Here is a 13,294-nt window from a genome sequence, read left to right on the forward strand (position 1 = left end):
GAGAGGAAGAGAGAACACCGAATTCAAATGTTAGTGGTATAGTCCATAAATAAAGGTCAGTGTATTTGAAAAGCCGGTAATAATTTGAAACTGTTCAAATTTATTTGTTAAATTTAGATTTACTAAATATTATTTTCACTAGTGTAATTAGAGAGATAATAAACTGTTTTAAATACTGTAATAATTTAAACAAAATTTTGTGGCGATTTTCATAAGCGCGCAAAAAAAGAAGTTAAGGTCAAGGGTCAGGTCGAATGTGTGTGTTACGTGAGAAAAATTACTCATCGATTCCATGTTACGGTAAGTTATAGTCAACGAAAGTTAATATTTTATCATTAATGTCATATTAATTTCTTACTAAAAGTGTGAGGAATTGTTCTTAATTTGAATGCAATGTAAATGATACAAAAATAAGATTTTAATTCGATTTTGTAACGTTATTTGTCACATATAAGCTAGGCCACTTATTGGCATATCACATCGGCATTTTCACGCCGTGTCAAAGGCGGTGTGTTCTACCTATATGTTGTCCTTTGTGTGGGCTTTCAGGGCTTAGCTTACTTCTCGGTTAGAACTGGAACTCTCCATTTAAAATTTTTAGTTTGAAATATAGGGTTGTAAGCACTTTTTCACTTTTAATTGTATCTTTTTTTTTCTTGTTAATTGTTTGTTTGTTTGACTGTTTTTTTAATCATTTTGTTTAAAAAATTAATGCTAATGAAATTATGTAATGAATTGTTTTTTTTAAATTGAGCATGGAGGTTTATTTGAGTAATGAAATTGCCTCATTTTCATATAGACGTGACATGTAATAAACCAAGATGACAACAATTCATAATAGAAAAGATGTACGAATTCTACTTGTTGGGGATTGTAAGTTTTATTTCTCAAAAACAATTTTATAGTTTATTAACAATAACATTTAACAATGCAAATGTAAAACAAAATTACAGTTTTGTGTGCATGTATGGTTATTTAAATCAGTAGGCCTATTAAATAAATTTATTATTGACATATTTGGAAAGACAAAAGTCTACAGTATACAAACTAAATCTCACTGTTTTGTACAAAGCAAAGTACTGTATATTTTGTATCTTTTTTTTCATTTTAGCTGGAGTTGGTAAAACTTCTTTGATTTTGTCATTGGTTAGTGAAGAATTTCCAGAAGAGGTATGATAATCTATTACAGTATACCCAAGGCATTCTAACAACAGGACACTGACCTCGCCTTACCAATATAGGAACTTATAACAGTCCATTGATCTTATGTCTGGCTGCGACAAATATCATGTAGTACTGTACTATGTACATATTCTCCGCGGCGCGCAGTGTCTCTGTTAAGGGGCGTGGAACTGATCCTGTCGCAGCCACAGATAAACCCTTTGATCTCCGAAACTCTGCATCCTTTTGTTAGAAAAAAAAGTTACAGTACTTCTGGCAAGAGCTTTATACCCAAGTCAGTACTGTACACAAACTCCACGATGATTGATATTTACAGGGTATTGCATTACTACTAGTATTAAAATTATTAATTCAAATTGACTGGAAACAAATTTTATACCGATACATTAATATATGCAAATATTAGTGCCATATTTGGAAAGGATGTTTGTCTTAACTGCAGGAAACAATCGTGCTGCTGAAGTGTAGTTCCCTTTAAATAATGATGTTTAATTTTGTGTAAATATTGCCAATCATACTTAATACTCTACTGTCTTAATTAAAAGGTCAAGTAAAGGTCAAAGCATGACTGGGTTTTATTGATAGTTCTTTAGATCAGCACTGGGCAGAGGAGAAGTAAAGACCCATCTACACAGCTCCAATAAAGAGCTGGGTTTTAAAACCTTAAAATACTTCTTCATCCTTGATTAAGTGATCTTGCCTACCTCCATTTTAGTTAAATCCTATTAAATCCTTGTACCATGTTGTAGATGTGTGGAGGTAGGCGTGGCCATCCAGTTTGCAGTACCCAATCATCACAATGTTTTAATATCCTTTATGACATCATCATGTCCATAAATGGGCACATCACATTTTTTTGTCACACATAAAGTTTGATAGTGTAGTCAAGGCTTAATATGCTGTTAACCAGCCACCATAATATTTGTTCTACAACCCATACATCCCTAATTTAAGGATTTTTTAAAAACCCAATTTCATTGTTTCTTTCCTTAGGTACCAGCAAGAGCTGAGGAGATTACCATCCCACCAGATGTCACCCCTGAAAAAGTTCCAACACATATAGTTGATTATTCAGGTAGGCCATCATATCATTTATTATATCTTTAGTTCAGTCATTTGATTTAGTGTTGTGTACTCATCTTTGAACAGCTTTAAGTTTTTCTTTATTTTTATTCGTTTAGTTAAAGAACAATCGGAAGAAATTTTACTTGAGGAACTTGAAAAAGTAAGTTTTATATAAATTGAAATATACAGTATTCTAATACCCACATTTAAATTTTAATTATTCATGTCTTGAAAATAATCTTGTTGCAAAAGTTGAGATTTGTGTGAACAATCATGTTGTCATGTATGTAGAGCTACTGATGATGAAATTATACCAATTATGGGAGAATGATTGAAAGTCATCTACTTTTACTGTATCTATTTCCGAAGTGTCATAGGAATATTTGATAATACATCATCACATGTGTTTCACATAATTGTCACATATATCTAGTAGCAACCTAAAGCTCTGTCTACACTATCAAATTAGTTTGACAAAAAAAGTGTGATGTGCCCTAATATGCTAGTGATATGCTCAAATAGGGTAGTGATATGCTCAAATAGGGTAGTGATATGACATCATCATGTCCATATATGGGCACATTACATTTTTTTGTCACATGAAGTTTGATAGTGTAGACAGTGCTTTAACCTAACCGTAGATGATACAGGCACATTCATGAATGAGATGCTGTATAAAATACGAAAATATACCTATGATACTTTAGAAATAGATAGTATGTGGAGATACAGCACTGGAATTCGGGTGATAGAATGAGGGTAAATATTAGCAACATGAATCAGCTTAATCAGGTAATATAACTTTTAAATGCATGGTTAATAAGGAAGCGTCTCCAAAGTATCCTAACGCGGTAGACATAATATTTAACACACTGCGTTATATTATGTATCAATCCAAATGTTAATTTGCATAAAAGTCTAACATGGTAGAGATTTTAGCCTACCGGCTATTTCAGATAAGATGATGAGTAACATTATATTATCATTTTTATGTTATTTAGGCAGATGTACTATGCGTCGTATACGCTGTAGACGATGGCAAATCAATTAATTCTATCACAGAGTACTGGCTTCCGTTGATCAGGAGTACCCTAGGACCTGATCACAACACGCCACTCATCCTAGTTGGTAATAAGTCAGACCAAGCAGATGCCAACAGCTTGGAAACTGTTGTGCCAATTATGAATGACTATGCAGAGATTGAAACATGTGTTGAGGTAAGCTGTGTATTTGTCGTTGTATTTAATTTATTTTTACTGTATTATGTATGTAACTGTTTATATGAGCTCTGTATTTTAAAGGAAAGCAAATTTAAAAAAAAGTCTTATATAGAGCAGTACTTGCAATCCTGAACTGATTTCTTCTTTCATACAAGTCTGGTTCCCTTCCATTGTGCCATATTGCCAGTTGTCGCCTATTAATTGATGCTTCATAAATTCTTCATTTTTATGATTTTTTTAGTGTTCGGCTAGAAATCTGAAGAATATATCCGAGTTGTTCTTCTACGCACAGAAAGCTGTTCTACATCCCACAGGGCCGCTTTACAACTCTGAAGATAAAGAACTCAAATCAGAATGCAAGAGGGCGCTGTCTAGGATATTTACAATTTGCGATTTGGACAATGACGGTGTTTTGAATGATTATGAATTAAATCTTTTTCAGGTAATAATTGTAATTGCAACTGTACCCATTCTATCACTACCATATTTGGGCTTATCACTACCATATTTGGGCATATCACTACCATATTTGGGCACATCACACTTTTTTTGTCAAACTAGTTCGGTAGTGTAGACATAGATTTACAATCATTGTGTTTCAACAATTACTCTTTTAACTTAGTTCTTAGCTGCTTTTCTTTTTTGCCATGTAAGATCAGAGTAAAGATCAATATTATTAATTTTATTAGTAAATTAAATATTCAACAATATTTACAATTTCAGAGGAGATGTTTCAATGCCCCACTGCAACCACAGGCGCTAGATGACGTAAAAACGGTAGTTAAGAAGAATGTACCTGAAGGTGTCATGAACAATGGCCTTACCCAGATTGGTAAGATTCAAGATTACACATTTTGAGTAACTCAAACTCATACATATTCAAGACTGTTCACATTTCGAGTGACTGAAACTCATACATATTCAAGACTATTCACATTTCGAGTGACTCAAACTCATACATATTCAAGACTATTCACATTTCGAGTGACTCAAACTCGTACATATTCAAGACTATTCACATTTCAAGTGACTCAAATTCATACATATTCAAGGATGTTCACATTTCAAGTGACTCAAACTCATACATATTCAAGACTATTCACATTTCGAGTGACTCAAACTCGTACATATTCAAGACTATTCACATTTCAAGTGACTCAAACTCGTACATATTCAAGACTATTCACATTTCAAGTGACTCAAACTCATACATATTCAAGACTGTTCACATTTCGAGTGACTCAAACTCATACATATTCAAGACTATTCACATTTCGAGTGACTCAAACTCATACATATTCAAGACTATTCACATTTCAAGTAACTCAAACTCGTACATATTCAAGGATGTTCACATTTCAAGTGACTCAAACTCATATATATTCAAGGATGTTCACATTTTGAGTGACTCAAATTCATACATATTCAAGGATGTTCACATTTCAAGTGACTCAAACTCATATATATTCAAGGCTGTTCACATTTTGAGTGACTCAAATTCATACATATTCAAGGATGTTCACATTTCAAGTGACTCAAACTCATATATATTCAAGGCTGTTCACATTTTGAGTGACTCAAATTCATACATATTCAAGACTGTTCACATTTCAAGTAACTCAAACTCATACAAATTCAAGACTTTTCACATTTCCAAGTGTCTCAAACTCATATTCAAGATTTTTCACATTTGAGTGACTCAAACTCGTACATAATCAAGGCTCAACACATTACGTGCCACAGTGATAGATAATATATTATAATTTGTAGCAACACATTTGTAATTCAGTTTTACTTATTTCTGACTTTTACAGGTTTCTTGTTTTTACATACTCTGTTTATTCAGCGTGGTCGTCATGAGACCACTTGGACAGTGTTGAGAAAGTTTGGATATAATGACCATTTAAAGTTAACATCAGATTATTTAAGACCAAGGTAAAACAACATTACTTTCTAAGCTGAAACCAAACAGACCCTCAAGTATAAATACACACACACTATGTGTTTACGGATGGTCGCTTGCGCCTCTACACTATATTATGGTCCTTTATTATACCCATTTCACATGGACTAGAAATCTTCATACAAAACACAGCCCTCAGTGTGTGTAAACACTGTAGATTTGGTATGCAATGTAAACAGGTTTTTATACTCCCACTCCCAAAACTAATTTTGTGTTTAATTTTTTACGTATTCCAGTCTGGCATTCATATCCTAGTTTTAGAATTATTTTTTATTAAATACTAATTTCTATTTCTAAATACTTTTAGGTTAAGAGTTGGTCGAGGATCTTCTACTGAACTGTCTCATCTTGGGTATCAGTTCTTAACAACACTTTTTGAAAAATATGATCAGGTATATAACTAATAATATAACAAATATTTTCCCATATAGAATGAGTTTATGTTTTTATCTATCTTTTAATAGGTTTAAGTTAAAGTTTTTTTATCTGTGTTTTGAATTATAGTTAATGGTTTTTAATTTGTATATCGCATAATACAAATACTCTCTATGCGCTGTATGCTTGGATGTTACACTTTTCAACTACATGCTTCTCCCCTAAGGGTCACATCATGTCAATGCAGCCACTATAAGGCGCTCTCTCGTCTGTCTATGACACAGTGGCTGAGTGTGAACTAGTAAACTGAGGTAACCCCCTACTCGTCTCGAAAGATTTACTAGGTTCTTTAAAGTGCACATGAGCTAGATGTGAACACTGGACCTACGGTTTATAGTCCGAGAAGACTTTCTACCACCAGAACCATGAAGCAAGTGAGCCTCGTACCCTTGCCGATGTTATGGCTTGAATAAAATAAATTTTTATTGTCATTTAGGATAAGGATGGAGCTCTGTCACCCGTAGAACTGCAAAGCATGTTCTCAACCTGTCCAATAGTTCCATGGGGTCCAGATGTCAACATGTCTGTGGAAACAAATGAAAATGGCTGGATAACATTACAAGGATATCTTGCTCAGTGGACGTAAGTATCCGTATTACCATCTGATGGTTTCTTTTAACCTGACCCGACTGTCCTCTCAGTTAAACCTTGTCTACACTATCAAACTTCATGTGTCAACAAAGTTTGATGTGCCCATATATGGTAATGCTATGCTTAAATATGGTAGTGATATGACGTAATGCCATCATTTTGACAGATAAAGTTTGATAGTGTAGACAAGGTCTTACAAGATGAGCTTCTTCAAATAAATGCTAATAGATAATCCCCAATCCCAAAATCATACTTGTTTACTGTTTAGAGAAAGATAGAAAATATGCAAATTTGGTCATTGTGTGTCACACAAAAGACCACACGTTACAAAATTAGACATTTTGTAGCATTAGTAATAAAAGTTATTAAAAAAAAGATTGCTAAAGTGTATTTAATTTTTAGGTTAACAACACTTCTGGATGTTCCAAGGACACTGGAATACCTAGCGTACCTAGGCTACAGGTATATCATGGCAGATCACGAGAATCAACTCTCCGCTATAATAGGTAACATGCTGTTGTTTATGATATAGTGAGATAGTGCAGAATCTGATTCTCACTAGTGGCTATTAATCATAGGTCACTAAAAAAAATACTTTTATTAGTAGTAGTACATTCAAAGAAAGCAATTATATTGATAAAATATGAAGAATAACTCTCAACTTATAGTATTGATTATATACCTTTCAATTCACAGCATCTGATTGGTTAATCGCCGGTCTATAGTTATTGCCATACCCTCGTTCTATAGACCGGCTAAACTGGGCATGTCTGTTTTCTTCCTATCTTCAATGCAATCTGATCCACACATGCTATAATCATCAGGGCACGGTAAAAACTATAGCCCTCAGTGATCTGGAGACATACTGTATCCCTCAACTTCGTCTCGGGATAAAAGATTTTTAACCATGCCCCTCAGCCCAGTAAATATTTGTATAATATTTCATTACAGTAACAAGAGATAGAAAAATTGATGTTGAAAAAAGGCAGACATCAAAGACCGTATTCCAATGCAATGTGATTGGACCGAAAGGCGTCGGTAAAACATCGTTCTTACAAGGTCTTGTGTCGCGGACGTTAGACTCGCCCAACATGAAACCAGAACACTTATCATCTTATGTTATAAATACGATACAAGTTTACGGTCAAGAGAAGTACCTACTGGTGAGTGATTATATTATGCATTTATGTTTATTGCTATATTCTTCTTTCTTTTTTTTCTCATACATTTAGGCAAATTGCCAAGAATAACCATAAGCGAATTCATTCTTAAAGGTGACAAACATATACACAAAATGCTCTACATAAACAAAGTCTTATTACAAGGCTTTGGGAGTGGGACCCTGGGATTGGTAGCCAACCATTATAACCACCAAGCCACAACACCACTCCATATAATATGAATCTGCTGAAGATTGTTATTTGATTGATGTGACCAGTTATAGCATTTGTCACATGATTCGTGACCACTGGCTATTTTAAAAATAATATTCGTTTGGGGATAGTAGGTGAAGGAGACTAGTTGAACAAACCTGTGATTGGAATGTGTATTCTGTCTGTTAAGGTCTGTCTACATTATCAAACTTTATGTGACAAAACATGTGATGTGCCCATATATGGACATGATGATGTCATATCACTACCATATTTTGCCACACCACACTGTTTTGTCAAACTAGTTTGAGAATGTAGACAGAGCATTACACACGTCGTTTTGGTCTGTTTGATTACCCTCTTCTTTGTTTACCATCTTGAAAGGAAAGCTTACTATTACCCATCTCTCAAGAAACACTTGATCTTAAATTTACCTAAATTTTCTTGGTCTCTTAGCTTTCGTTTAGAATTAATAATAATTTCCCTTTTGTAGCTTCATGAAATTGATGTAGGAATTTCAGATGAGTTAACGTCAGAGGATTTAGCTTGCGATGTGGCCTGTTTAATGTATGATATATCAGACGCAAGGACATTTGAATATGCTGTCCACAATTTTAAGGTAAAGTTTATCATCATTTTAGTTTATAATTTAGGTTGGAAGACTAGGTGAAAATTGATTTATGTTTGAATTAAGCTTTAGGTTGTCAGAAATTTTTCCTTTTTTTTATTTTTTTTTTATTTTTTATTTTTTTTTAAAAAGATTTTGTTAAAGGAAAGTTGGACTGTATGATTCATCCTCCTCTTGAAGCTCTAAAGCCTTGTCTATACTATCAAACTTTATGTGACAACAAAAATGTGATGTGCCCATATCTGGACATGATGACATATCACTACCATATTTGACCATATCACTACCACATTTGAGCACATCACACTTTTATTGTCAAACTAGTTTTATTGTGTAGACAGAGATTTACACCTACATTGCTTTTTGTTTCATTGATGTTTTTAATTTCTCTAGACACATTTTGAAAGGCTAAACGTGCCATGTTTAATGATTGCTGCAAAGAGTGACATGCATCCTGTTCGGCAGGATCATGAAGTACAGCCTGCGCAGTTTTGTTCGCAGCATAATCTGCCGCCCCCACAGACTTTCTCCAGCAAGGCACGACCAAATAAAGATGTGTATACAAAGTTATCGACTGTTGCTGCCTATCCGTAAGTGTTCTTGGTCATCGTTGATTATTTAACCATTCTTACAGCCCCCACCTCCTCCTCCACCCTCCAGCCCCCACCTCTTCCTCCACCCTCCATTTCAAACTCCATCCTCCAGCCCCCACCTCTTCCACCACCCTCCATTTCAAACTCCACCCTCTAGCCCCTACCTTTTCCTCCACATTCCGTTTTAAACACCAGCCTCACCTCTTCCTCCATCCTCCATTTCAAACTCCACCCCCATCTCTCACCCCCTCTATTTCCCTTCCTCCTCATTCCTATCCAGATAGCATTAGATACATGATTTGTTTATAGACATTTTACTGTTGGTAAGAACAAAAGTTGCTATGTGACATCATTTCCTTTTGTAGGCTTTTCATTATATCACTTATTTCACTTTATTTTCTTTATTAAATCCATCAAACGGCAAAAGAATTTTATTACTTAAAATCACTTAACTTGAAATTCCAAGAGTTAAACACCATCTTTATTATTTTTGTAAAAGCTTTATTTCTTATATTTATTCAAGTTAAGACATATCTACATATATACAATATACAAACACATAGTGTGGTTATGTAGTATTTACAATACCAGCTGTGGTTATAAATTTGCATTACTTTGTTCCATAAGGCATGCCTTCCAATTTTTGTATTTTGAAACTTTATCATCTGATAATAATAGTGTTTTTACTGTTACAGGCATGATTAGCTGAGCCTACCACGCTTTACCCAAATTCTTGCACAAAAATAGCTTACTGTTCACTGTTTGTTTTTAATCATGAATGAAAATACTGTGTGTCGCTGTGTATATACCACTGTTGCTGTGTATGTGTCTGTCTGTGTCTATCTGTGTAATGTTTGATTAGCAAAGCTTTTAGCCTATCGGAGTTTAAAAAATCAGTGTTTTTATTGTACAAATAATATACTGCTGTACTGTACTACTTTAATACATAGCGAATGCTTTCTAAAAATAGTTTTTATCTAAAATTGATACCACTGTACTACCTCTGTAGTGTAACTTGTTGAGACAGTTCTACAAACCTTCTGTTATTTATTTCAGCCGTTTTAAAGGTGTAGGCCTTCTTGTTGAACATCCATCTGCTGTCTGGATCAAGGATACTATACTCGGCTCTTTCTTTTTTGACAACAGGTTACTCTTATTGTTTTGTGTCAGATCTTGCATGCAACTGCTGCATGGAGCCTACTAATGTCCAGAAACAATTTGCAGCCCAGTGCACTTAACAGCATTTTTTTTTTTTTTTTTTCAATAATTGTTTTCCTAATTCCTATCTTAAAGTTACTGCAGTAAGCAAAGTTATTACACTACAGTAAACAATTGTATAATTTGAATATAATGTCCTAACACGGTTGTTTGTTGATACGCTTAACAATGCAACAGCCCTTTCAAAAAGCATGAAAACACTTGCACATTTAAATAAAATAATGTATTTAAATAAACAATTTCCAGTAGTTAGCTCACTACAGAATTAAAAAAAATATTCTATGTTGTAATCTTCAGTCTCATTTTGAGGCCTTGGTGGCCCTGATTTATTATGAAGAAAATCCTGCATCCTAGGCCAGCAATCGAGCAACGGTGCCACTGCCCAAACAAACAAATATTTCAATATTTTCATTCATTAATTTTTTATTTTCAGATATTTGCTTATTAATACAGAAGTTCTTATAATTTGTTAATTTCTTTTTTCTATTTTTTAGTTTTAAAATATTATTGGTTTTTAATCTAGTTATCACGCAAGTCTACAATTATGAAATTCACTAATTAATATAGCTTAGAATTGTCTATATTTTCAGTATTTATTTTTAACATATTTCTTGCACTGAAGAAAAACTTGAAATTGAGAATTAGTGGATATGTTTGTGAGCTTTCCCCTGATTTTGCATGCTACCTATATGTTATGCTCTTACAATCTTGTTGTTTCCTATTTCTATTCATGTGACTTGTCATTTGTTTCCAGTTCAATTCTCTCAATATAAGTTTTACTTAAATACTTTTTGGGACCTTGAAAACAATAATATACTGTAGCATTCCTAAGCACATCTAATCCCAGGCTTTTATACACGTAATGTACATATAAAAAGAGTGAGGTGTGTACCTATAAATTAAGTAGCCTTTAATTAGTGTAGAGTAATGTAATGACCCTACCATCACCCCCACCCCCTCCAACCATCCCAAACCCTGTCATTTGTATGTAATTTTTATTTGCTCTGATGTTTTAATATGATAGGGTTAGAGTTCCTAGCTATTAATTGCCGTTTTTAAAATTGTTTATACATGTTTTACTTTCCTTTAGTTCTAATTAGCATTGTACCATTTTATGAGTGAGGTGATAAATGTATACCTGTATTGTGCATGTTGTATAAAAAGTTCATAGAATATTAGCTAGGCCCATGGTCTGTTGTTTATGGGTGATTTTTTAACAGTTATAGTGTATATGAGTGCTAATCCAGCTATATGAGTGACATATTTCTTACCCAATAGTCTACACAACATACAGATCTTTTAATAATACCAGCAGAAATATACTAATCCTTGGTTTTTTTTCTTTGTTTTTCCTTCAGGCATATGAAAGGTATTGCTCCGCAAGGAAGCAGCTACTGGCTAGTGTCAGGCCTAGGAATTGTAGTAGTCGGAGCCACTGGTTATTTTCTATACAAATATTACAAGTCTAAATAACACTATGTAATGCTAGGAATCTTATGCTTTAATGACATTTAAGTATTTGTTAAGTTGGGATGGAAGTGCTTCTGGCAATATTTACTGCAGTAACTGCAGTAGAAAATATCCGCTATGAATCCTGTGCTTTATATAAAATAAGCTGTTGTTAAGTTAGCTATACTTTATTGACAAAGAAAACTGGTCATTATTAGGGAAACATAAATAATGGTATTGAATCAATTACATCATTATTTAGGTTTATTTTATGTTTATTCTCACTGCCAAGAACAACAAGTTCATGCTGTTAGATACTGCAGTATTTGGTATAACTGCAGTAGACTGTTAACAATTCTCTTTATTTAGCAAATTTACTGATATATGTAATATAAAAGGTTTTACATCAACAAGTAATCAGTATTGTTTGATAGTTTGTTTGTTTAACTTTGAATCTATTCAAGGTAGTAAAAAAGAAAGAATAAGAAAAACATGATTACAAAATTCACAGTGAGATTCAGCACTACAAATAATTAAATTTCGTTGTTAGTCTTAATTTAAAACATCTGCAATACTAGGTGTATTTTAAACAGCAGCTGAAGTAAAATTACTGCAGTAATAGCACATCTTTGTATAGATATAAATTAAAATAAAAAATTCATATGTTAAATCAATTTACAGTACCTAAGTAAACTTGAAACAATACTGCAGTAACAACATTAAATACTGCAGTAACCACAGTAGGCTTCCCAGAATGCATGCTGTTTTGTAGTTTAATTTATTAATATTTGAATTAAATCATAAAGCATACTCTGTGAATAATATGGAATAATTATCAGGAATATTTCGTAGTAGAATGTATTGGATATATTTTGATTTTCTTCCAAGGCTTTTGTTTCTATTGCATTCCTTTTTAAACGTTAAGGAAGCCATAGAAGGACGATTTAATTTATGATATTCATAAATTTGTTAAGTAGATGTATAGAAAACAAGCGTGTTGGTTACGTAAGGGATTTCACCTGTTAATCTGGGGTACACAATTATTTTAAATTATGTATTAAATGACTATGTCAATACTGTTTCTGAAGAAGTTACTGCAGTACAACTGCTTCTTTGGCAATCAAGGGGTTATTATAACTTCTTGCTTCAACCGAGTTTGCTTTCTAATTATAGAACTTTTGTTTGTACTGCAGTAACTGCAGTAGTTTTGACATGGTTTTGTAAGTATTAAAAATAATACAATGCCCGTAATATTTAATTGTGAAGTTTATCCGAAAGTTTTTCAAAATGTCCGTTTGGACATGACAATAGTTAATATTAAGCCTTGTCTACACTATCAAACTTTATGTGACAACAAATTGTGATGTGCCCATATATGGACATGATGTCATATCACTACCATATTTGGGTATATTACTACCATATTTGAACACATCGCACTTTTTTTTGTTTGATAGTGTAGACGGAGCTTTAGAATAATAATAAGGGTATCGACAGCAATTTGTACAAAATACAATATTATCTCATTTCTTGTCTTGCGGTGAATGTTTCTTACCGCTGATAGTTATGAGTACCAA

General features: G+C 33.3%; 1 protein-coding gene across 2 annotated transcripts; it reads left to right on the plus strand.

Annotated features, from left to right (window-relative positions):
* Positions 1 to 272: 272 nt before the first annotated feature.
* LOC144841137 (mitochondrial Rho GTPase 1-A-like) lies at positions 273 to 12,175 on the plus strand. 2 transcript variants are annotated; one of them, XM_078697339.1, is made up of 17 exons: positions 273 to 300; positions 800 to 873; positions 1,112 to 1,170; positions 2,176 to 2,257; positions 2,364 to 2,407; positions 3,249 to 3,464; positions 3,709 to 3,909; positions 4,191 to 4,299; positions 5,282 to 5,402; positions 5,738 to 5,822; positions 6,302 to 6,447; positions 6,859 to 6,962; positions 7,408 to 7,619; positions 8,323 to 8,448; positions 8,851 to 9,047; positions 10,107 to 10,196; positions 11,627 to 12,175. In XM_078697339.1, exons 2-17 carry the CDS (start codon positions 822 to 824, stop codon positions 11,739 to 11,741), a joined length of 1,959 nt encoding a protein of 652 aa, XP_078553465.1. In that variant the 5' UTR covers positions 273 to 300; positions 800 to 821; the 3' UTR covers positions 11,742 to 12,175. The 2 variants fall into 2 exon arrangements, with proteins under 2 accessions (XP_078553465.1, XP_078553466.1); XM_078697340.1 differs by lacking the exon at positions 10,107 to 10,196.
* The last annotated feature ends 1,119 nt before the right edge of the window (positions 12,176 to 13,294 follow it).

Source organism: Antedon bifida, chromosome 4, assembly GCF_963402885.1.
Source record: "Antedon bifida chromosome 4, ecAntBifi1.1, whole genome shotgun sequence".
In the NCBI taxonomy this organism is placed as follows: Eukaryota; Metazoa; Echinodermata; class Crinoidea; order Comatulida; family Antedonidae; genus Antedon; species Antedon bifida.